Source organism: Maylandia zebra, linkage group LG1, assembly GCF_041146795.1.
Source record: "Maylandia zebra isolate NMK-2024a linkage group LG1, Mzebra_GT3a, whole genome shotgun sequence".
In the NCBI taxonomy this organism is placed as follows: Eukaryota; Metazoa; Chordata; class Actinopteri; order Cichliformes; family Cichlidae; genus Maylandia; species Maylandia zebra.
The window spans coordinates 25632454-25659371 of record NC_135167.1 but is presented as its reverse complement, the minus strand read 5'-3'; the positions used below and the strand labels follow the sequence as shown (position 1 = coordinate 25659371).

At 38.8% G+C, this 26918-nt stretch overlaps 1 protein-coding gene across 3 annotated transcripts in view; it reads left to right on the top strand.

Moving 5' to 3' along the window:
• LOC101487988 (protein diaphanous homolog 3) overlaps window positions 1-26918 on the top strand; it is a 162469-nt gene that overhangs the window by 107710 nt on the left and 27841 nt on the right. For all 3 annotated transcript variants that reach the window (XM_076883864.1, XM_076883861.1, XM_076883869.1), the window contains 2 exons: window positions 3019-3114; window positions 3736-3798. In XM_076883864.1, the coding sequence (XP_076739979.1) occupies window positions 3019-3114; window positions 3736-3798 (159 nt within the window). The remainder of the gene's footprint in view (window positions 1-3018; window positions 3115-3735; window positions 3799-26918) is intronic.

Below are 26918 nucleotides of genomic sequence, written 5' to 3'. Positions count from 1 at the left end.
TAGCAGCATAGTACTGTTTTTCCAATTATTATTATTTTTTTTTAAAAGTCAGATCAAGGCTTCAAAAGCCCAAAGGCGATATAAGGGTGGCAGCTCACAACAGTTTTTGTTTGCTACATGGATCATTTTAGTTCAGCTGGGTGTCTTTCCTTTTGTTATATTTCTTTAAGAGTTCAAAATGTGTTAATTACATAAATAAAATGTAATTTTCTCTGTAGCACTTCATGAATTTCACAAGCAACACACCTTAGTTGTTCACACAAAGCATAAAGGTAAAAAAACAATATATACGGTGTTATCTTCATTTTAGATGTCAAAAAGTATTTGCGGCTCCCAGTGTTTTCTTTTGTGTGGAAACCGGGTCCAAATGGCTCTTTGGGTGTTAAAGGTTGCTGACCCCTGTGTTAGACCCACCCAAAAAAGAGTTATAGTTGATGGGTCATATTTGATTGGTCTAGCTAATAAACTTAAAGTTAAATGCACCTGAGTGCATCAATTATTACAATAATTAGGTTACATGCTACTGTTCTGGACTATAATGCTGTCGCCAACATATGCACAAATGGGATTACTGTACCCATATGTGCTTTAATATGAATATTAAATATTTCATATCATCGTAGAATGCCAGGACCTTTGGACCAATAAAGGTCCAAGTAGAGTTGCAGAGTCCCAGTTGCAGTCATAGAATTTGATTTTATTTTCTTTTTCCTCTGGTGTGTGTTATTTTTCCACGGGGAATCAGGCGAAATGAAGGAGTGAGAAAAATACACAGAACCTTAATCAAAGCAAAGTCCTCCTACCTTTCACTAAATCAGTGGTGGGACTCAGTAGTCACACCTTGGCTGATGGTACATCTTGGCCAAGCTATGAAGTAGCTTATGAAAAAAAGCTGTACCAACTTTTCTAGGGCATTGCACTCTGATTAAGTTGACTTGTACTTGCCTAAGTAAAGCAACAGTTAAACAGTGCTTATTTTCATTTGAAATGTAAAAATATTTTTAAAAAAATGTCATATGATTGTCAAAGTTATGCAACCCTGTGGTCAGTGAACTTCACTGAATAGGCCAGCGTTATTGTTTGCATGTCACAATAGAATTAAGAAAAGCAATTAAAAAGCTTTTTGTAACCTGACTTGCTATGTTGCATTTTATAAATATGATGCAATATGGTGTTTGTTAAGTACATCCAGTAAGTTAATATTTAAGTTAACCTTTGGTTAGTGCTTAACTTAGACAGAGAAACAGCTGATGGATAAACAGTGCCACTCAGTAATTAATTATTAAAAAATGACTTGGATATAGAAAACCACATACTTCATGTCTGATTGTACGTAGAGGAAAATAACGTGACCTGAACTAAGGGAGAAAAGCTTTTCATATTTGCAAGGAAGCTTGACAAAACAATTAAAATTTTATAGGCAACACACACCACAGCATTTAAAAGAAAACACCCCCACACACATTAGCATGGCAAACACAGTGTATTTTGTCCCTTTACATGCCCATATAGTATACCTGGCTGTTGGCTGTTTTTCTTTCTATTTTCAACGCATATTACTGGTCAGGTCTATCATTTCCCTCAGGTGTCAGGGCCAGGTTTTCAGTTCCACCAACCAAAAACACCATGATTTAAATGTCAAAGTATTTCCCTTTCAACACATTATCAGCATTCTGGTAGTTTCTCTGCTACTACAAAGCAAGGATTCGATCTTTTAAGTCAAAAAAAAATAATTAAATACTCTGAAACACGATGTTCACAACTTTGATGTATTTCAGTTTCATAACATTCTGTTCATTCCCTTATACTCTTGAACCACTTCTTATTTCTTTTATTTTGCTAGTGATTTACTGAATCTCCAGACATTAATGGAGCAGTATATAAGGCAAAACAGAACTTGTACTCTCTTAGGCAGCTTTCTTGTCATCTCTTTAAGTAGCCTTCAGGTATAGTTCTCCGGGCTTCTTGAAGAACATTCAAAACTCTTCTTTGGGTGTTGGCTGCCTTTTGTTCTGTTCTCTGATGATCCCACGCTGCTTACATTGGCAGTGTGCTTGGGATCATTGTCGTGTTAACAAATTGAGCTGTTGCCAATCAGGTGTTGGTATTGAATCGTGGATCATAGCTGATGGTACTTTTCTCCTATTTGTGATTAATTCATTTTGACAAGGTTCCTAACACTATTGGTTTAACTCCATGCCCAAACCATGACAGAGCCTCCATAACCTGGCTACAGACACTCAGTGTTTTTCCTGTCTCCTGACTTTCTGAGTGTACATATTGATGACGATTTGATACAAATATTTTACTTTGTGCAGACCAATTCTTGTGTAATTTGGCATTCCTCAACGTTTTCATCCAGTTTCCCTTAAAAATGGCGTATTATCAGCCAACAGTTCACTGAAACTGTTGATGAACAGTAGATGCATCAACTAAAGGGCACAAAGATGGGAACAAATGATGTGTCTTAGTGACAGGCTGCTAGTAACAAAGTGCCTAAAGATACAGTTTAATGCATGTAGACACAACACTGGTTCATCCTTTTTGGTACCTTTTTTGTGCTTGAATGATTCATAGATCAGTGTTAAGTAGTTCAATACACACACACACACACACACACACACACACACACACACACACACACAAAACATTCCTCTAAAGATGGTCAGCTACAAGGACTGGACTGATAGTGAGTGAGCCAATTCCAAAAGAAATTTTGAAATATCTTCTGAAAGGCTGAAGGCTTTTGTTTAAGACCACTTTAAAAATTACATGAAATTCTGTGGCTGTTTATAAGAACTTGCTGACTTACAGTATGCAGGACTTGGACCTAGATTCTTCATATATTGGACATATAACCTTATAGTAGGCATAATGTAATGTGTATGTACTCTAAATTGACACAGTCAGTATAGGCAAACTAAACAAAATTACACGTTATAGAATTTAGTTTCTTCCCCTCTTGCATTTCTTCTAAAATCCCTTTTTTTTTTCTTCTTTTTTTTTGGGCATTTTTAGAGAATGATGAGACAGGTGTGATGGATAGTTTGCTGGAAGCCCTACAGTCAGGAGCTGCATTCAGAGACCGCAGGAAGAGAGCGCCAAGACCCAGAGGTGAGTCTAATATCCCACATTTATACAGAACGACCCACACACACAGAAACCAAGTACACACACTGTCTGGCAAAACACTGATGGAATTCCAATCAGATGTTTAAATAATGACTTCTAGCTCTAACCTGTCACCTTCATGCATTTATATTTTTTCTTATTTTGTTTTTAAAAGTTGAGCAAATTGAATGCATCCTCAGGTTCTTATGTTTTAGCTTCATTTTCTCTCATTCTCAGTAAATTGCAAAATACACTGGTTTGTTGTTTGTACACATTCTTGCCAGCAGCGCAGCGCCAGAGAGTCTTCAGCTGACACAATTCCTACAACTGTTTGATGTGTGGATCTTGTTTTTTCCCCCCTCTGGGTTTCTTAATTCCAAACGAAAGATGTGAAAAATTAAATGTAAATCCAAGATGTGATTTGAACGCGTTTGGAAATGATTGGTGACTAAACATTGACACTGGCACCTTAAACTTATTAGCTGTACCTCGAAAAACATTATTTCTTGCTAATGAACTTCACTTCACAGCTGTTCATCACTGGGCCAATGCCGTCACATCATCGTTCTAATCCCACTTAGTACTGTACATGTTGGCATTATTTGTCCGCTGCCCTCCTTACAGATAACCACCACCAGACGATCAGCCCCAGCTCCTTCCGCCAGGTCCTCAGGCCTGTTAATTATGGTAAAAACACAAGATAAAAAAAACTGTTAAAGCCTAAAGCACGTTCAGCGCTATCTTTCATCTGCTCTTGGAAATCAGCCTTAAACTGCTCTTGCATGTGTTATATTGTAAATTCGTATATGTCCTGCCTTTTTGTGTGTTAAGTCACCTTGTTATTTGTTCCTTTCGCTTTTTGTGACCTTGCGTGTTCTTTCTGCAATTATGCAAGACTATTGGTAAAGCAATTTGAGTCGGTGCTATGTGTGGATGTTAAGAAAGTTAGGATTGAAATTCTCTGAAAGTAGTGTGTGGGCTGTTCTGGTGGCTCAGTTTGATAAGGCTCCTAAATTGTGTAGTAAGTGAAGCATTTTGAATGCAGTGTTTTTGTAGTAGCCGGGTTCTTTCACATTCTTTAAATCCAGGAGAGAATAACATTTTTCTTTGGAATTTATCAAGTCTGACCTATGGACTGTGTGTTTCTGAAGAGTGCTGAGGCATACAGATAAAGTGCTATGATACACGTTGGATATAAGCCACTTGTAGCCTAGATTGCTTCAGGTATTTAATATTCATCATCGTCATTTAGTACGTTCATATTATTGTTTTAATGTTAAGACATCTATCTGTATGATGTCCTTAGAATGGCGATTGGATTGGCTACTAATTATGCTAAATTCAGTTATCCTATATTACTCATACTTGTGAACAGATATTGTGCGTTTAGCTGTAAACAACAGCTTTCTTTTGTCAAAGGTTCTGCAATCATCACCAAAGCACTTAAAAATTTATTCTGTAACCCTATTACCTCTTATTATTTGTAATTGGAATCCCAGTCGGCCAAGTGCAGGCACACATGAATAAAATTATTCACGCTCAATCCACCCACATCATTGATGGCAATGATAAAGGGCCTGGCTCTGTTGTTCTGCTACAGCTTATCTGAAATTAGATTGGAAAGGGATGAGGGGGAGGGATATATATAGGGTGGGAGGAAAGAGACAGATGTGGCTGTAACATAAGAAATGGAGAGAAATGGCGTGAGATAGAGCCACTTGGTAAGGGCGAAAGTTAGGAATAATGTGAGAGAGAAAAATGGACTGTGTGTGTGTGTGTGTGTGTGTGTGTGTGTGTGTGTGTGTGTGTGTGTGTGTGTGTGTGTGTGTGTGTGTGTGTGTGAGAGAGAGAGCAAGTGAGTGAGCCAGTAACTCTAAGAGGGAACAAGCCAAAGCTTTGTACTATTAGCAGGGGATTAGAGTAAATAATAACAGTGTGAACTGTAAAGGAGCTGCTGCTCAGTGTCCATGTGGTGCAAAAGACCCCATGGGGTGTGGTGCAGGTAAGAAGTTGCTGGAAGGTTGCTGACCCAGCTGCCCCCTACTGGCAGCTTCAGACATGGCGTGTTGATTAATAATGCTCAAGGCTTTAGCCTGTCACTGCAGGCATCATACTCACTGCCAGCCTCCCAGAGCAAACACAGCTAATTACTTTTCTCTGCCCAGCCCCAGCACCAGCTCAGCCCTCTCAGTGCCCATTCATCTTAATTTCTCCCTCTCTGCCATCTGCCTCCTAAATAGCACTCCTCCTCATTTCCCTACCATCCCATATCCCCGCTGTCTTCTTCTATACACTCATGGCCATGCAATGGCCCTCCCCATACATAATTGCCTGTTATTGGTATGGAGTGTCTCCACTGCTCCTGCCTCACCCCTTCTTTCCCATTTCCCTTCTCTCCTTTACTCCTACAGAGATCCAGGCCTTAATTGCCCAGAGTTTAGTCGTTGGAGTGAGTGAAACCCACAGGATGCTCTCTGTTTATTTGGGAGGTGATGAAGTTTAGTCTGCGGCACAAGCACTTAAACAGCTGCTTTCACTTTCACACCACGCTACCACCTCCTTTTCCCACTGTTTTAAATACCCTTTAATAATTGATCTCAGGGGTCTTGCTTCACTCCAGTGGAGCAGCAAAGAGAATTAAAACAGAAACATCTGCGCCAGAAGATACTGTAATTAGTGGTAAAGGAGAGAGATTTGAATGGTCAATCTGAACATGCATGGTGCCATTAAGTTTTTGCACCAAGGGAGTCTCGAGTACACCACTCTGTTGTCGGTGCCAAACAAATCAGATGGCAGATTTTTAGAATGCTGCCTATCACAGTGTGATGAGACTGTGGAGTAGTTTGATAATGGTTATAGTGCTTTGTAGTCATGATGAGTTTGATTGCCACGGAATAGAAAACAGGATTAGAAGATGGTTTGCAGTCTCCTACACTGTTTGTTGCACACAAATGAATGCAGTCTCTCTCTTTTTATCCCTTTCCCCTTCGCTTTCATGCACTCTTTGATTTGAGGTTGGGCCCCAGTTTGAGTCCCTTAATTTTCCTCAGCATCCTCTGTCTCTCACATCTTGTCTCCTGGTCTACCCCTAAATTGGCTCAGCACACTTTAACATGAGCCAGCAGCTAAGGTGTTTAGCTAGGTCTGCAGTCTCCCCGAGCACACGTACACACATAGACATAAAAGTACACAGAAACACCAGCAGACTTTAGGAGATGAAGGTAAGCAGGCTTTACGATGGCTGTGGCCTGGGTTAGGATAAGGCTCTGGGGCTCTGGGGCTCCTCAACACTCTAAATTGGATTGGGCTCCACAGAATGATGGATCGATGGTGGTTAGCCACACAGGTGTAAGATACTTATTGAATCTATAACGCAGCCATAGCTTTTTAACTGTGTCCTTCTGAAAACATCTCTCCAGGCGCTCTCTGGTCATTTCTGGCTTCTTTGCAAGATCTCATCACAGCCTTGCTGACTCCCAAGCTGGCGTGTGCATGTACATATCTAGGGAAATCACACAGCTGCATGTTTAATGGTCGTGTTTGACAGAAAGACAGAGAAAAGGAAAACACAGAGAGTGTGCAACACAGCACAAGCCAGAGGTGCATTGTGTAATGCCCTTGTCTTGGATGATCTATTATGGAAAGTGTGGGGTGGAATGGGATCTATGAAGGAGTAAATGTCTTTGTCTTTAAGAGCAATTACTTCAGATGTCTTTAGTGACACCCGACCTAACAATTATCATGTGTGATATAGCTCTGAACTAGAGCTTGAAATTGATGTAAAGGTCACTTCACAAAGTCACTTAGCCCTTTTACCAAGTTTTTTTTCCTTCTTACTTGCAGTTGAAAGCATTAATGCTTAAAAGTAAGCCTCTAGTTATTGGAGATCTTCTGTCCTATGTGTTTGACGAGTCAACTTTATGACCCTTTTTGCTGAATTTATTTCTGTGTAATGTCAGATACTTGGTTCGTGCAGGCGGCTATTCAGTGCTGATTTTAAATGGCTTGGGTATAGGTGCAAGTGGTAGTGGAAGATGACTAATCGACTTAATTTGAGACTCAACCCACGGTGTCTTTGAGAGGTTGTTCTGAAGAAAATCATTACGATGAAACTGGGGTGAGTGTGCAGTTAAAATGGAAGTTAAAAAAGTACAATAAAATAGAAAGTTTGTTTCCACCCGACTCTGTGTGTTCTCGTGTGCTCACATGTGGGTGAAAAGCTAGCATTGCTGGAGCTTCCTGGGGCTGGATACTCAAGTGGAATCTGCCGTTAGATGCTCGTCTTTTTTGATTGGGCCACTTATAGACTATGATATGTGGATTCCACTGCAGGATGACTGTATCCTGCAGATTGTATATGGGCTTTTTCAATCCTTTTCATATTCTTGTTCTTTCAAGAAAAATGTGTGAAAGCTACCAGTCCCTCAAAACTTCCTAAGTCTCATCTTTAAGTTTTCTTTTATTTCTTCTTTGCCTTGCTGCTTTTCTCCAGACGTGGCATAAGCAGAAAAAAAGGGATTATTAAACATTTCAGTGAACTCGAGACAAAAAAAAAGAGCAGCACAGCCTCTCTCTCCTTACTAGATCTATTTCAATTGATGCAACACGTCATTGTTTTAAAAGTGTAACTGTAAAAGTTGCTGATTTATCCACATTTGGTCATCATATATCATCCACACATCACATGCGGCCCGCGCGCTTTTCATTAAAGTGACAGATTATTGTCCAGAAGCTTTTCAGCCGGAACAATGTTCACTTTCACACACACGTACTCATGCATACATGCATAAAAACTGTCAGCTTTTACCCTGTATTTTAATCATGTGCACGGAGAAGGTTAAAGGCCATTCTGGGGTTGCACTGTTAGCCGTGTCTAAGGCTTGGACAGGTGTACTGCTCTCTGTAGTCATGTCCACAGTCATCTGGCCACTTGGAGTCACAATGTGTCTCTTATCGCCACACTTGATTGGTGCTTTAGATGTTTAACTGTTCTTGTCGACAAAGGTATATCCAGATGGGAAAATGTACCTTGACCTGCCTTTGCCTGTCTGTCTGAAGTGCTGCACTTGGTGTGTGTGCATGTGCATGTCTGAGCCGGTGCACACATTCATTGAACAGATGGAGCAAGAGGGCACCTTAACAAAGTGGCTGTTGTAATTAGGTCTAGCCTTTGCGGTGCGACTTGTGGAATAGTAATTGAGGGTTGTAGAGAGCCCAAAAGTAAGCGATTTCTTTTTTTTTTTTATCCAGACTTTGATGAGAATAATAGAATCTTTTGCAACAATGCCCCTCCACATGCTTACATTTGCACTCATTCACACATGTAAGCAGCCTGTGTCAAACAGTCTGATCTGCTGGCCACAGGATTTCTTCTTGATCTGCTTGCAATTAATTGCCACATACACGTAGTGGTCTAAAGATTTAACCAGCAATGTCCATGCACAATCCATCTTCCCTTAATTTGAAGGCCAGAAGCGGCATCTACCTAGTGTCTGTCTTAGGGCAACTGTATGGCATTTATTTGCAAATGCACCATGTTCCCCATGTGTAATACAGGCAGTAATTAAGATTATGTGACATGTCACACTCGATGTAATCATGATGCTGTTTACTTCTTGTACTGCCTTAAAGGCAAGGACATAGGTAATAAAAATGGCTTTTAATGGCTCCCACATGGGCTGCTGCTTCCTGGATATGCAGAGGTGTTTTTTATTGGAAAGGGTTTTTTGTTTTTTTTGGGCACACATCACTTTGTGTCAAAACTAATGACTGTTGTAATTGGACAACTTCTGCAAAAGTTACCAATTATTCATTAATGGCATGTATGAATTTCTTCCGTCCTTATTTAGTGGTGTATTGAAAAAAAAAAATTCTGACAAATTTTGGTGAGCGTTAATTTACATATGGGCGGCATACAGTGAATGTGTCATGTGCAACAGACTTAAACAGAAAGCATGAAGGTGCATTTGCAGAGAAATATGAATGCAAAAATGAAAACGACTGAGATTTATGAAAAAAAAAAATTGCTGTATATGTGATTATTTCCATGCAAAGATGTGTTTGATTGGCCCGCCAGTTAAAGGAAGAGAGGTTACATGCGCTATGATCATTACAGTAAGAAATGGCAGTCCCTGTTATCTTATAGTCCTTTCCAGAATGTAAGAAGATGAGGAAGTGAATTAGTCTGGCCAGTGAGGTCACTGTAGACTGGACACACATGCTTCCACACACACACACACAAACCGAGCTCCACTGTTCAGTCCTAAATAGAAAACAGATGATAACGAACACCTCTGCACTCTGCTCCATGTCTCTGTGCTGTACATCCCACATTTTAGCCAAGTCCTAAGCCGATCAGGCTCCTCAGATATCCACTTTTAGCTGGATTATGAGGAAGCTTGGCTGTAATAAAGGCTGTGAATCGTGAAATAGAAAGTGGTGTTCAGCATGTCGAGCCAAGGACCCTAATCACTCAGCCCATTCACACCAGCTCAGACCCCAAACAGCAGGTGAAGCTTTTAATGTTGGATTCTTATTCAGCTGGCTTTTGAGCTTCTCCTGGTCTTTCTTCACATGCTGTCTCGTCTTCTGACTGCCTAGATACACATCTTATGTGTCAATGCACAAAGGTCTGATGATTCATAAGCGGTTAGGTTTAAATACACACCTGAATTTTTTTAATGTGACTCTTAGAACTGCTTTGATCTCTTTCAAATCTGTAGTATTTCATTGCTTTCTTCTTTCTTGCCGTCTTCATCTTCTTTGTTTCTCCTCTACATTCCTTTCTCTCATGAGCGTGTTATTTACATTGATTGAGAATAGGCTCTTACATACTGCTCTAGTTAATAATGCAGTGAGAAATGAAGTCATTTTCACCATGGCTTTGTGCTAATTAAATTTTACAGCAGTCTTATCGCCCCAGCCACACACATTCCTGGTCCTCCCACATTCACCAGTGCCAGCAGCCATATCACATAGCCGTCAGGAAGAGACCGAGCTAGGGAGATGATTATATGAACTTATGTTGTTATGGGAGGGAAATGAGCGTTATCGTCTCTTTATATCTATGCTTTCTACAAAGAGAGGTGCTTCAGTTCTGTCTCTGTAGTAATACCTTTGTTAAAGTAGTCTTAGAAGTGCTATATAAATACTTTTTCCCCACACAGATTAACATTCTGCATCAGTCTTGTCTTTGCCTTTTTTTGTTTGTTTTTGGCTGCCTCTCATATTTTGTTTTTCAGTCTATCATTTGTAGCTGGTTACACTGTGAACCTTGGCAGGACAAACAACATTTGTTTGCATGTGTTTTGAATGTTGCTATCAAGCTTTCTTGACTCAAAGACAAGAATTTAGGCAGGAGTGATTAAAGATGATAAATTCTAGTACCCCTCTTGTAAAGACTCATGTCAATATCATTCTTTGGTCCACCAGACTCGCACAGAAAAAGTTACAGGTGATTCCAGTGCTTACTTTTTAAGCTTTGCTGATAAAATGAAAACATTATTCCAAACTGCGTCATCTCTCTGCTCCTCTTTGTGGAAGTCGCTTGTGCTGCCACTCTGCCTGCTCTGTGTCTCCTCACTGATCCAGAAGCTCTAAGTGCAGCGACAGGAGTTTCCATGCCGACAGAACGGGAAGGCCAGCCCTCAGGCAGCAAGATCTGTTTGATGCTGGATCCTCCCCTCCCTTAGAGAGCAGAATTTGGGCTTTGCTTATCTACTTTATATATTGCCCTTTTATGTCCATATGCTGGCTCATTCACACATTAAAGTGCATGCAGTCACATGCATTCACTTGAACTCGTACACAGTCGCACAAACACACAGACACATCCTCTTGTAGACACTCAGCCTTGAGGCACAGGGCCATGTATGTATCTCTGGCCTCTGGGCTAAAGAGCTTCATTATTCAGGCACTCGCTTTGATTAGCATCCTCGGAGGTACAAATTAGCAAACAAGCTCAAGTGTTCCTGTGAAGAAATACCCTCTGCGGACATAAGAACATTTCACAAGTATGTGATTTTCCCTGCCATTCAGATGATGACAGTTTCTCCTAGTGAGAATATTCTCTAAGCATGTATGGTTTTAAAGCTTTGTAGAAACCATACTATAATGAAACATTTGGAGCTTAATAACCTAATTCTCTCCCAGCCTGAACCAGTCTTTTCATTCCTCAAAAATTATTTATTTTAATAGCACTCCTTTTGCTTTTAAAAGAAATATTCTTCTTAGTGTCTTGGAAAACAACCCCTAAGTGAAGAAAGGTGATGGTTGTGGTATGCAGGGCTCAACAGTATGAGTGTCACACTTGGCATTTGAGTCCAAAGAAGCCATATATGCAAGATGTAAAATATATTTAGGAACATGCACATGATTTAAAAGTGTTAAAATAATTCAGACGGGGCAGTCTCTGTCTTTCAGTGAAGAAAAAGTCTGATAGCACAAGAATGACACCTCTCTTGGGTATAGTTTATGTTTCAAGCTGCAGCCTCTCTCCCCTCTGTCTGGGAAACACAGTGGACTGAACATGTGGCACAGCAGTTGACGTGAAGTGAAATATGCTGTCATCCCAGGCAGTAGGAAAATATACAGGCTACCTGCAGGAAAAATGTTGTGTTCAACACTGATAACAGTAGAACTAAGTGTTATGTATGTGCTTTGTATGTTCGTGTGTGAATCTATGACACATTACTTTTTATATGTGCACCGTGGCGTGAGTGGCTTTTTTTTCGCCACCCCTGCGCCATTAATGTGCGCAGATGTAGCTCGTGCATGCGCATTGTCAGAGACTGTTTTTCATTCAGGTGAAAATTCCTAGAGCTGGTGTCTGCTCTATAATAACCATACTTGACATTTCTCTCTCCTCCAGCCTGTGGAGACTAACAGATGCTTTCCATTCCAGTTGAACCCATTAAGGCCTTCTCTTCTCTACTGCATCCACTGGCCTGTCCTTTGGCAGGGCCTTTCTGAATGTCAAAACTCACTGTTTAGCATCACAATAAAGCAGATATGGGGCGGAAGAGTAAAGGAATGGAAATAGCTGCTGGCTGGCAAAGGGCATGGACAAAAATATTTATTTTTAAGACTGACATTGCTCATTCAGTGTTGTGTAGCCTGGATATTTTTTATGTACTATATTTTTTTACGTTTATTTTGGACACCCAGTGACTGTAATATAAATCTGGCTTCACTGTTGACTTTTATTGAACGACTGATTATACTGGTTACAGTTCTTTTCTTCATATTTCTAGTTGTTAGAAAAAGACTTACAATAGTGCATTTGGCATTCTTGACTTGAAAATCAAGAAAATGAGACTTTTTACCTGACCTCCTTCACTGTTAGTCTTAAAATGTGTTACTTTAATGTTAAAACATCAGTATTAAAATGCCTGAAAAGTTCATGTTTTTGACATATCATTTCCATCCAGTTTAACTAATGAAGTAAAAATTGCACGGGACAGTGAAACATATTTTATAAATCGGCCATATTAATTATCCTTAATTAATCACATTAGAGCCCTGTGGGAATATGGGTTCAAATTAAACAATAACAAATTCAACAGAGAATATGATTGACAGAATATAATGAATACTTTACAGATTTATATAATAATCTTTGGAAAAGTCATTGAAAGAATAATTGATGACTTTAAATCTTAATGCAAGTTTTGATTAAATAGAAAACATAATAATCATGCCCAGTAGACTTGATGATTGTTTTGGTTTTTAGGCCGTGGCATCTGTGGCTAGTTTTGATTTGTGCACAAACCTGATTATTTTTTCTTTACAGGGAGGTAATTAGCCTGGCTAGTTTGAATGGTAATTACAATGTCAACCAAAGAGGAAAGAGACCGTCTAAATGTATTTCACAGATAGTTCTGTGTTTGTCCACAAAGGCTGGCACGCGTTCACATACACACAGATTTTATTCAGCGTGCAGGAGCGTCTCCAGCCAAGCGGAATTATTTATAACAATTGTTTTGATACTGTATAACTTTACAATTGCAAACTAAAATAACAGAAAATTGCTCATTTTCTGCTAGTGCTTAAAACAGGCAGAGATGTTGGGGTATATTTGACTGCATCAGCTCTACTGCTGTATGCATCTCCTTATTCTCAATTTGAGGTCTGCTCGCACTGAAGTACAACATTGCAACAAACAGCAGAGCTTTCAAGAGAAACATTTGTTTGATTTTCTTCAAAAGAATAAATACAAACAGCATTCATGTTTCGCACATGTATAATCACTACAATATATTCATGATTGATAGTGTATAATGTAGCTGTACATTAATAAATGCTGATTCCTGATTTATAAACATATGTGAAGCCTTATGTGTGGCGGTTCCAGCTATGTCCACTGGCAATAGACAAATGATAAATAATTGTGTAAGATATAATGCAATAAGAGAAGTTGTAACTCTTTACAATATCCTGTCCAGACACTTTCTTTCCAATCTCAGTGTTACTAACTTGTACAGTTTTTGTATAATGCTTTTCAGTACTATTAAGGGGAAAGAAATGTATTATCACCTTGGTTTTGGTCCAGAACAGGTAGATTAGTCAGTGCGTTAATCATCCTCAGCACATAACCAAAACCAATTTAATATTACTGAACCAATGGCCGTGATACTGTTTTTTAAAAATTAACGTCAGCTCTAGTAATATTGCTCAAAGATCATTTTTAAGTGCTTATGTTTTGTTGACACATCTCATTCTGGTGAAATAACATTTCTGCGCCATGCTGTGCACAGGCCCATTTCTTTTCTAGAAGAGATCAAAAGGGCAGTTTGTCTCTTATTTTCTATTGAATTTATACACACACTAAGAAGTGGGTTTTTTTTTCCCGCCCTAATATTAAGTTTGGAGGTCAACGTGAGGTTGTCATAGAAACAACCTCACGTTTAAAAATTTGGACTGTATTTGAAAATTAGCCAGTTGACTGTGGAAGTAGTCCAAATCTCTGAAGGAGCCATGCAGTAAATGTCATTGTCAGCTGTGGCATAATGTAGAGGTAAGAACACTGAGTTCTTGCTAAAAGGGATTCTTCTTGTTTGTTTGAGGAAGAGGGGAAAGCACAGAGTGAGCTGTTCTTATATGAAGTATTTGAGAATAAGACTGGCGTTTTCAGTTCTGAGTCTAAGACTAAACTATTGGAAACTTTAACAACCATTATTCAACTTACTAGCACACATAGACTTGACGTTGTCCCTGGATGACAGCTCTGCTTATTTCTGTGCTTTTTCCTGTATTACAGGGGAAAGTGTTAGACTGGCCAGCCTGCATGAGCTCAGTGTGAGTGTGAGAAGGTTAAAGAACAAGGCTTATCAATCTAACAAGGTTTTAGAAAGAGGCTGACTGCTTGCAAATCATCCATCAGCCTCGGCAGCGGGTTCAGTCTGAGCTCTGACAATGGAAGGTGTTTGGGCTACAGCAAGAGGGGACATGATTTATCAGGGAAGTGAGCGATTATGCGAAGCCTCTGCACATGAGAGACGGGCAGAACTAAAAAGATGATCTCATATCATTTCATGAAACATGCAAAGAATAGTTCATGGGTGCTTGTGAAAAATAGCCACATGAAGACACTGTGGATAAATGAAGCGTGGGTCTGCCCGAGTTTGAATGGAGAACATTTCATGGGATTCAACTTCAAGTAGAACTTTCCCCCCCCTCTAAAGTAAATGCAGAACAGCCCGTGAGTGCTAAGAAACTCTTCCTGATGACTTAATGAGAATTTTGTATTAATTACTGTAATCATTGGCCTTCTAGCTTGTCACTCTGGCGTGGCATATTTAAAAACATCTTACTTTGAAAGAAATGACAAAATGTTGCACTTTTCCCCTTTTTAATGGATAATTATCTGTCTCAGGTGTTGGAGAAGGGAAAATGATGAGCACCAAAATAGATCACGGAAAGAGAAAAGTCTCTGATCTTCTCCTGGCACTGTAGTGGAATCAAATATGAAACGCTTAACGTTAAACCACGTCGCTTTTCATGTGCAAATTCGACTTCACACATTGACAGTTCACACTGGCTCAGTGGATGACTGGTTTGGATCTTACTTATGTCATCTTTTTTATTAAATATAAGTCATTATCTTTTGTCCCAGTTCCCAAGACTGTGAAGGAATCATACTTCGATGAAAGGGGGTAAAGAAGTTGACATCCACTTTAGTCTGCTTAAGTGATTCACTTTGAAGATTCAAACAGAGATAAATAAATATCAACAAACAATGATTACAGACCAACTCACCTCTCTTTTCAGCCTTTTCAAATTTTCAGAGGTGGTTGATAGACGCCTCGGGTATTTAGATGGAGAGCAAGAGAGACTTTGAGAGCTAAAATAAGTGGTGACTCTGCCTGTAGACTGTTTGTGTATGTAGAACAGATGGATTTCTTTATGGAATCCTTTCAACAGCTCACACCCTGAGCTGTTTTTCTAGTTTCTCAAATGAGCATCGAGCAGCATTATAAATTTGAGCTTTTAACTCTACAGTTTTTTTATTTTTTTATAAAGGCAGGGTAGGTGATTGTCCAAGTTTCATATTGTTGTGTTGCTCTGTGTATGCTAGTTACACTACACCCCATACTGTTCTATGCCAGGCCTAATCCCCATGCAAAGGCTCTTCAGATGGTTTTTGATGCTTAGAAATGTAGTGAAAAGCAAAAAAGGGAAACATTTTTTTAAGTGACACATAGAGAACACAAAGACGTTGCAGTGTGTTACAGAAGAGAGTGTTGGAAGTAGGTTCTCACAAATGTTTGTTGTTGCATTTTGCCTTATAAATATACCTTGATGTGTAAGTGCTTAATGGCTGAAGCTCTGAGAGCCTGTCATTGATTTCATACTACGTTACAGCTGCAGATATTTTTCCTGGAGCTAAAAATATTTGATAATATCACATCAAGAATGCGGTCAAACCTCTTTTGCTCCCACTTAAATGGACAAAGAATATGTGTCAGAAAACTAATCTCACCGATTTTTTTTCCAAGGACTGATGAATGCCCGATATATAGTGTGTTCCCAACCTTAGACGCAGGCATCAAAAAGATAAATGGGGAAGCCTATCGAGTATTCTCAGCACTGTTATTGTCATCAAGAATATACAATTGTCAATCACACAATAGCAAATGACAGAAAAACAGTAGCGGGAGATTGTCTGATTGCCGGAGCAAATTAAATTTAAATAACAACAGTAAGCACAAGAACTAATTGAGCATTACACTTACTGTGCCAACAGTGTTTTGTTTCACCTAAAATACATTTCTTTCTCTTAATTTTACATCTTAAGGGTCAAGATGTCAGTTTGATCAAGTAGCACAAAATTCACTTTCACTGTATTGATGGAGCAGCACGAATCTTAGAGACGGATATCTTAAATCCAAGCAGATAGAAGTGAGACTGTCTGCATGGCTAGATACCACTAGAGGTAAAGGGGAAAATATGTCTTTGTGTAATTCGTGTGAAGTGACCCTTCAAGGTGAGTTAAAGCACAATTCCTCTGAGTAAAGCTGTCCAGACCTTATGGTTCTGTACTGCGTAGCTGACCAAAATGGAAAGTTTAAAAGAGAGTGGAATGGACAAGGATGCTGAGCTCAAAGTAAAAACAAAGGAAATAAACAATGTTAGAAGACAGGTGTCTAATTCTTTTTTTTTTTCTTTTTTTTAATCGCTCTTCCCTTCTGCCTTTCTCTCGCTCTTGAATGATGAAATTGCCAATGATTTATTACAAATGTCAGCGACAGGCGCAGCAGACTGCTGTTTTGTCCCTGTCAGAGCCAAGTAGAGCCTGAGATAGGCAGCTTTACTTATCAATCAACTGTTTTCTCCTCTCTTCTGCCACCACTCAGTTACAACCATGTTGGTCTTTGGGTTGCAGACTGGTAAGCTTTGTACTGAGTTCGTACAAGTGAAGAGACAAGAAGTGACACAAAACCTTTTTGTTGTTTAAAGGCAGTGCTTTTTTTTTATCGCTAGTCCAGATTCTCCTGTTACCAAAGCCATCTAAAAACCTTGCTGTAAATGTTATCTACAGTTTAGTTGTGCAGAGGTGCAGAGTTAGTTGTGTATGAATTATATAAACAGAAGATCAGAACTTTCCTAGTTGGCTATAAGCTTCATGATTAGTAGATGGCAGATGGGTGACCTGTGCTACCACTCACTATTACATATAGGCAGTCTTGTGAACCAACCAGTCAAGCAAAGTAGCTGTGTTGCTACTGTGTTGATTATTTGAGGATTTGCAAGAAAGAACCGCCCTGGAGCTACTCTTAATTATCTAGCATTTCCAAAGCCTTTGACAGTGCATTTACAGACGATTTACTTTTTTTTTCTACCTTCATAATTCATACCCTATTGTTAGTTTTTGATGAGGTCTTGCTGCTTAATTACAGTTGTATTTGAAAGGTCTTTGTTTAGCAAGAGCTAATTTGTTAGACTTTTTTTTTTCTCAGATAGAAGACCGAGGGGTGAGGTTGATGTCATTTGCTGTCTGCCACCAAAGTAAAGCTTGCGGAGGAAAACAGTAGCTAATGACCTAAACCATGAAAAGCTGTGAACCATGAAAGACTGTCATCTTTGTTGGAAGAAGGAATAAACTTTTTCTACAATGCCATACAGATAAGTGACTTCAGGTGAATGTGGACTAAAAAGACTGGTGTTAATCTCACAGCCTGCTGTTGCAATTATTTGACAGATGGTGGAAAAATGACCAACTACTACTTATGAATGAAAATAATTAATTAGATAAACAGTTTTCCTATATTTACTTTCCTATTTCCTCTTATCTCTTAAATTGCTAACATCTTGGAGCCTGCTAAAGGGCAGGATCCAGTGCTTGTGAGTATAACATGACATATTGATATTTGCCATTATATTGGTGTTGGCATTTTTGATGCCCAATAAATGAGAATTTTAAAAAAGTGAAGAAGAGACAGGAGAAACACCCTTCAATCATGTTATGAATAATGACGTTTCATAACTTGTCCACCAGAGGGCGCTCTGCATTTGGCACCATGCGTTTGGGATGCCACAGACAAAACAGCTGATTCAAGAGGTGTCGAATACACAGCTTGTTGTGACAGCAAAACAGGATTCTTTTTAAACAGCATTGTCATACTCCAGTGGTTACACCATGTAGCATCATGTAAAGAAATCAATGCTGTCTTTTCTATCGTATTTCCGTCATACTATTAAAAGCAGTAATTAGCATTTTGACTTTTGCTTCACAACAGTATTTTTACATACATTTGCAGTGTTTAAAATAATCAGCTGCCAGTGTAACATCGAACTGTATGGCATAAAATGTGGACGATCATAATAGGCTGCCCTTAAAATTGAGAAAGGTAATCAGAATTGCTTTTTTCTTTTCCAGCAACCTAATAAACCTACCCAGGGCTCTGTTAGGTTATTCTGAGCTTCAGTATGTACTGTAAACAATGTAATCTATTTTGAATAGCATAACCTTTTACAGCAGGCTGCTCTGTAAGTTTGCTCTGCGTCCTCCTTTCTCAGCCAGCAATAGAGATTCTCTTAAAAGCAGATTAATTAGATAATGGTTTCTTCTTTTTTCCCCAATTACTCCCCTTGCCTGTCATCAGCAGTTACTAGTTCTGTCAAGGTTGATTGTCCATTCTGCTGTACATTGTTAAGGCAAAACGGTGCCTTACTGGCCTTGATTTAGCTTTTTGAACAACTGCAGTGGCTATGCAGTTTCCTTAAGCGATATTGTTAATTGTGCTTCTGTCTTTTGTTAACTCGTTGCTGTTATTTACCTTAGAAGACACACTTTACATGCTGATATTGTTACATTGTATGAATTATTGATTTGCAATATGGATTTAAGAAAAGCAAAAGATTTAAGTAGGCTCTTAAACGTCTGATCGCTGTGACTATTCATGTATATATGCTGCTGTGCATGCAGCTGAGGCTGTTTTGAACCATTGGAAATACGATTATTTATGTATCTTTTGTCTACAAACACACATCTGTCTACATATATATTGATTGAGTGACAATGTGTGGGCAGCAATCTCTCATGGGAACTCATTAAATACACGGGAAGTGAAAGTGCCACAGTGAAAAGATCTCAAATATTGTAGCATATATCATACATAAAAGAGGAATGTATCTTTTATATACCTCATGATGACAAATTGTGGATGAAATATCCAGATTGCATGCTGAACCGGTTCTAGCTTCAATTCCAGTTAAGTGCACAAGACAAGTAGTTTATTTCAATCTTATTTATTGAGAGCAGGGTAAAAGGCAGTGCTTTTAGGCTTGAAGATAGAAACCACTGTACTCCTTTGCCTGATCACACCACTGAAATGTTCAGTCAACTTAATTCTTACCTCGAGAGAGTAATGTGATTGATTACTGCTAGGTGATCTGAGAATTCCTATATACTGTGTAACTGATAAGGCTGCAACCATGCTATGGTGCTTTTATAGGATCAGTTTCAGGTCATTTAGGGGTATTCTAAATATTTCTCCTTTTTTTAGCTATATTATCCTTTCTGCTAGTCGTGTACAGTAATGCAAAAGTTACCAGACAATTTTATGGTTGTAACAGTTGATTCATTCATTAAACCTGTGTTTAATGTGCTATCACTTCTAACACTGTTAAGCCTAATCCTAACAATATGTATCTGTAACACAGCTCAACCCTCACCATCACATAGCTTTCAAAGTAAATGTGCTGTATCACATTTCACATTTATGAAGTGATGTCGATGTTGAGAACATGCACTTTTCTTTTTTCTTTTTCCCCCCTTTTTTTGTTCTAGGACATTGAGAGGAAGTTGGTGGCGCTATAGAAATACTTAACAAAAATCAGTTGAAGATGCACGTGAAGAAAAAGAACATTGTGTTTTATTATGGAAATACTTTATATAAATATTAGCAGTTCTTATCAAAAACACAGAACTTCAAGTGCTCATATTATGCACTTTTGTTTCCTCCCTTTTCTTTATTTTGAGTTTTAAAATGTATAAATCCCAAACTGAAGAAGCTAGTTATTCTGAATCACAGATAGTTGCACTATGAAGCAAGATCAATGGTTTGTTAAGCCTAAAACTGGATTGGATATTAGTGGAAATGGGCTGATAAATTTGATTACATTTTGTGTTCTCTGTTTCGTTTTCCAGCAAATTCTCAGCAGTTTGGAGGAATCGCTACTACTCCAAGAGCTCTTGTTCTGTGTTTGGTGTTGTTATAACTTAACTGCAGACTGTGGTCAAAGTGAGGTGATGTGACTGAAGCGATTTGTTGTCTTGCTCGGTCACTCTTTGACTTTCACTCTCCTTACGCTGGTCAGAGAGCCATCGTATAGTGTAGAATTTATACCAACACAGGTTTGGTGAAACGTGAGTGTAACATTCATTGGGAAGCTTTTATCATATTTGTGGTAACGCACAATTTTTTTTCATTAACTCACTTAAATAATATTTCACTTCAGCTGTCTCTTGTCAGCTTCACACGGGTGAAGTGTGACGATGTTTGACAGCGATGTGCAGCAGCCTAATGACTCTCACTTTGATCTGAGAAAAAAAAAAAGAGATGAATTTTTTTGATCCTGAGCTTGTTTTAATTTATTATTCATTTCACTAATAAAAACCATCAGTTCAGTGAATCTTTGCATATTTCCGGATGTATGTATTCTTCCATTTTATTTTCCAAAGTTAGGAAAGCTGTTTAAATGAAGCCAGATATTGTCTTACATATAAGATAATGATTCTCAATCTCTCCCTCACGTTAAATATGTTTCAAATGTGCGGTCGAGCTGTGTTGTTGTTTTTTTTTTTTCTTTTAGCAGTTCTAAGAGAGGTTTGTCTTCTACACAAAGATTGATGAAGAGCTCTGACCAAGCAAAGCCTACTGGGCTATTGGGTAGGAGGTGATGAGAGCTAAAACGGAGCTTTTTATACAGCGAGTGAAAAGGGTACTGCAGCAGTGTACGGTACGAGAAGAATATTTTTTTTATGGTGAAAGTGCATTTGCAGTCAAAGGTCTAAAGCTATAGAACGGCTTGAGTCAGTGACTCTTTTGAATCTTTACTTAAGACGCGCTGTTAATGGCAAGCCTCGCCTGATTTTTACTTGATTTATTTGATTTTCTTTTATTTCTTAAACTCTATATTAAAATGCTTCCTTACTGCTGCAAGGAAGTATTGTTGTAATGTATTGATTTTGATTGATTATCACTTCCATTGTTTTACTTGTTCTTGTTCTGTTGTTTATATAAAGCACCTAAGTTTAGAGGAGTTCTTTGTATACCGTATATTGTTTTAACATGAAGTCATAAACCTCATCTAGTCAATCTGCAAATAAAAGTAGACCAGCGTGGAAAAGAGCATAGTGTGGGCACTTAAAGCTAGATAACTCAGGACATTCTGCTATGATGGTTTAAGTAACCCAGGCAGACTATCTAACCACCTAATCACTTCCTATTCACACCGCATCCGTCTGTTGCAGTATCTGTTCTGCCCACCTAGCAACCCCTCGAATCTTTATTTCTCTATTTGTTAACCATGTTTCTCTGTAAGTTCTTGGGCTACCAGGGAGGCTTTGCACAATTTTAAATAAATAAGTCACAGTCAAACACGAGTATAAATCAAGAAAACCCAGCAAGCGTGTATTCAAGATATTTTGCAGCGTATTTCATCATTTACCTATCTGAATATGTAACACAAAGAGCCAAAGAGCTGTTTGGTGTACCTTTTTATTTTATTTTATTTTGTAACTAGGGTGAAATCATTCACATGGCACCCTGTACAAAAACATCTGGGGAATATTGATTTATGATGAAGAATGAATTAAAACTGTAGTTATGGGAGTTTCTGTCACACATAGGTTATCAAGTCATCTGATCCCCCCCCCCCCCAATCCTTTGCAACAATGATGCAACACCAAGCACATTTCTTATATTTCAAGTTGTAATGAATGGGTTCCCTAGTGTGTTTGTTTAATTTAAAGGTTCACGTATTTTGAGCTCCATCAGTGGGATAAGAAAATGTCTCACACTACTTGATTAATGACTGATAAGTGGAAAGACCAAAACTATGACACGCTTGTGCTTATTGGTAGTTTGCGTAGTTTTAAGACATAATATTGGCATTAATAAAACATTTTCACAAATGCAGAAATGCTCAATACAATTGCATCAAAGTTACTGCTTTTAATCACACATATCAGCATCCTCTCCAGTCTTTTTTGCACTCTGTAAATTGTGAGATTGCCCTAGCACACTGTAGTGCATATTTCTTAAAATACAATCCATGCATTTAGATCTGTTATGTTTTATTATTTACTCAGGATTGTTGGTTGTTTGGTTCTTTTAGTTGGCCTGTTGCTTGGTCAGTTTAATACTTTGAAACTGAAAGAGATAACACATGACACGCCCCCAAAAAAAGCATAAGCGATCAGGAGTTGGGAGTTCGCCTTGTAATCGGAAGGTTGCCGGTTCGAGCCCCGGCTTGGACAGTCTCAGTCGTTGTGTCCTTGGGCAAGACACTTCACCCGTTGCCTACTGGTGGTGGTCAGAGGGCCCGGTGGCGCCAGTGTCCGGCAGCCTCGCCTCTGTCAGTGCACCCCAGGGCCCTGTGCTTCGTACGTCGCTTACTACATCCAAGATCAAATGAAACATCCAAGACCAAATCATCGCGCTAACTCTGAGCTCGCTATTCCGGTTCCCCGAACACACCTGTTGTTGACGATTAGTATAGCTGGATGAAGTAATGTGAGATCACTGGGTGGCCCAACAGGGGCTACGCATCGATAGTAGAAACATTGATTGGCAACCCTTTGATTGGTCGGCGAAAATGTCGAAGGAGCGCGCTCGGTATTTTTCGGCAGCAGAGCAAGAACTCTTGAGTGAGGGATTTCAGGAGTTTCAGAGTTTAATTAAAACGCAAGGGAACACTGCAAAGGCTGCAAAAGCAAGGAGAGAGGGCTGGCAGAAAGTTGCTGACAAATCAAACTCGTAAGTAATTCAATAATAACAATAATAATGGAGTGGATTTATATAGCGCTTTTCAAGGCACCCAAAGCGCTTTACAATGCCACTATTCATTCACTCTCACATTCACACACTGGTGGAGGCAGCTACGGTTGTAGCCACAGCTGCCCTGGGGCAGACTGACAGAAGCCAGGCTGCCATATTGCGCCATCGGCCCCTCTGGCCAACACCAGTAGGCGGTAGGGTAGATTTATCATATCACACCATATTATCCAATATTATATTACATTATATTATATTATAATATGTTATATTATATCCCCTTTCACATTAGAGCCACAACAGGACCCACTAGAACATGGGAACAAGTAAAAGTGAAATATAAGAATATTCTACAGAATGGTAATATTTATCACTTATATTGCTTGTCGTCTCTTGGAAAGAGACCCTGGAATACTCTGTTTGTTTGTTCATAACAGCAACCAAGAAAAGGGCAGAGCAAAAAAAAAGACAGGTGGTGGTCCTGCACCCCCTCGTCAACAAGTTGGTTAAGTGAATAATACCCTCACGGGAAAATCGATATCTCTCTATGAGCACACTGTCGCGCTGAGCTAAAGGATCCTGTCTGTCCCGCAATATACGCTGAATTCTGAGGACTCTCCTTATCAATCTTGCACCTTCCGCAATGGGTGGCTCTCGTAAACGGACAGGATATGACTGCGACAGACTTCCCAAATCCACCTTCGCTTTTATAGCCGTGGTCTCTCATCTTGATTACACGAAGTAATTTACAATTACTACTCTGAAATATGAATTACATCTGTAATAATCACATACATGTAATAGAATGTTAATAGTACATTTCCCTTTTTTAGGGAATGACCTGTATGTATCTGTGTGACATCAATACAAGGATCAAGTGCTGCATTATCTTTAGTTACATTGATGTTATTTATTTATGGTGAAACAGTGGTGGAATATCGCTGTTGCTTTCGTATGAATGACGCGGACATACCTGCGTGGCCGCGATCTAATCCTGTTTACATAAAGTAAGCCTGCTCCCCAGCAGGTTTACGCTTACGGCTCTGTTGCTATGACAGCAAGTCCCAGATGGGCTTCGGGGAACCGAACGATCCAGGATCACGCGAAATCGTCAACAATCTCATCCAGCTAACTCACTTAGCGCGGTACGAAGAACAGGCCCCAGGGTGGCTGTGGCTACAATGTAGCTTGCCATCACCAGTGTGTGAATGTGTGCGTGAATGGGTGGATGACTGGATATGTAAAGCGCTTTGGGGTCCTTAGGGACTAGAAAAGCGCTATATAAATACAGGCCATTTACCATTTACCATGCCATACAGGGGAACAAAAAATTTTGTTACAGTGTCTTATTGTTTGACCTGCAGTCAATATAAGCAAAGCCCACTCTATCCACTCTATGGTTGTTTCTACAACAGTATTCCTTCATTTTTAAAAGTATTGTGTCTGTCCAGTGAAATGCCCAAACTTTTAACTTAAAAGTGGTGTCACAAAGAGTTGTTGTGGAAGATTTTCCATGGTATACTTTAAAAGTGCCCCCCAAAAAATATATACATATCATGTAATACTGAAATGTCCTCTCTTTGTTTTGTTACACTTGAAGTTTGCTCATGTTGTGTGCATGTTAGGGGAGCTTTGATATCGTGCTGTCAGCAGCTAGGTTGATGACCACATACGTGTTAGTGAAAACAAGTGATACACTGCTTATTGATAGAATGAAAAATGGAAATTAAAAAAAAAAATAGATCCTCTGGTTCTTTGGCTCAATGGTTTCACTTTGCAATAATGCCACTTACAGTTGATCGCAGAATATCTAGGATGGAAGAAATATCATGAGCTGACTTGCAACAGTGAAATCCCGTTAGGGTACCATGCTCCAACTCTTTGAGCTTTTTAGAACAATCCATTGTTTCACAAATGTTTGTGAAGTCATTCTGCATGGTGAATTACTTGATTTTATACAGCTGTTGCAATGGGACTAAAAAAACCCTGAAATTAAAAGTTAAGAGACTGAGACATTAGTCAGCCCAACAATTTTGTCGATGTAGTGTGAAATCTGTCCAGTTTAGTAGTCTAGTTTAACCAAATACCTGAAAAACCAGTGATGTTCTTATTGTTCTTAGCTGTGTGGCTTATGATTTGTGATAATAAACAACATTTTAAGTAGATTGCCATTTTGAGTATTTTACTGTCTTGACATTTGCAAGTACAGCTTCACAAAGCTGTTACTGTGGGCTCTTGTTCTAGTTTAAACTATAGTTATTTAATTGATATTAGGCCATAATTGCACATTGGCTCTGAAGTTGACTTGGTGCTAATATGAATTACAAATTAAATCAATGAATGACTTGTAAATGGACCATTTTGCAACCCAGCCCCATTTGTATGTGAGAGTCCTTTTTCCTGTTATTATTTCTCAGTGCAAAAGAGATTACTTTTTCTTTGCTGAAAAATAAAGCCTCTTTGTTTGGCTGTCACAGTTGACTTGTAGCTGTCTGCCATAAGAAAAATAATGACAATGGATTGGAAAGGCACAAATAGTCTTCAGAAATAAAAGAAAGGAAATCTGAAAAGAAATTTGAAAATGTGATGGTCAGGAGGGAGAGAAAATTGAGATATCAAAGACAGCAATTATAAGAAAGAGGGAATAAACAGATGTTAGGAATTAAAGCAATAAGTGATGTTAATTTGAAAGTTAAAAAATTAATAATAATAAAGAAACAAAGAATTTGAAACATTTATTTTATTTCATGTATTTTATTTTCTAGTGCGTTTTGAGACTAGGTCCGTTATTAGCTCTGCATATGCAGAGCGTGTCTTTTTTTCTGTACAGCTATTGATTCAAAGCGTGTGTTTGTGTGTGGGTGTGGATGTGTTTCCTCATGGGTTGTAGCTAATCATCAAACAGTGTGGGCCAGAGTTTGCTCATGATAGTCTGCCAGCCGATGTTCATTAAACATTTGGCACATGGCTGGCTGTCTGGACACTGAGCTGCGTTTGTGTGTCCAGTATACCATACACTGGTGTGCAAATGTCTTAGGCACTTAAAGTTGAGAGAGAAAGCTTCCAAAAATAAGAGAATAAATAGTTTTTATGTAGCTATAACCTTTGTGAAGAATATGTTCAGCTTTTATCTGAGACTGAGCTTTTATCATGTCAGTACTTTGTCTTTTAAACAGGATTCTCTTGTGTACATATTTCCAAGGTACCATACATACTGTGGCCGATATGGTAAGTATTTTGGACAATAACACAATTTTGTAATTTTGCCTCTGTACATAACAACATTACATATCAGAGGATTTTAAATCAAATACGTACTTGACGTGTAGACTTTCAGCTTTAATGCAATGGCCTTTACAAAAGTATTTCATCCTTGTCTGGATATGGTGTAATCTGTAGATTAGGCTACTGAAGTTGATTTTGTATATATCGATATAATCCCAAATTAACATGTTGATGATGAGATAAGATCTGGGTTTTATGGCTAACTTCTTGAGCCGTATAGCTTGGAGAGCTTGGTTTTCATAAATATCATAGATTGTGTGACATGATAAAATTCTTGTGGGAGAAATGGAGACTAAGGGCCACATTTGAATGTGGTTAGTTTTGTGAGTGTTTAACACAAGTTGTGTTTTGTTGTTTGTTTTTGGGAGTTTTTTACACACAAACATAGTTGATTTCAGCATGACACAACCAATCTGACAAGAGCTGCACAATTTAGCATAAAGTCACAAACTAAGAAATGGTGCAGTTTGTCAATTGTTTTTTATTTTTCCGACAAATGTCAGTGCAACTAGAACTCAATTG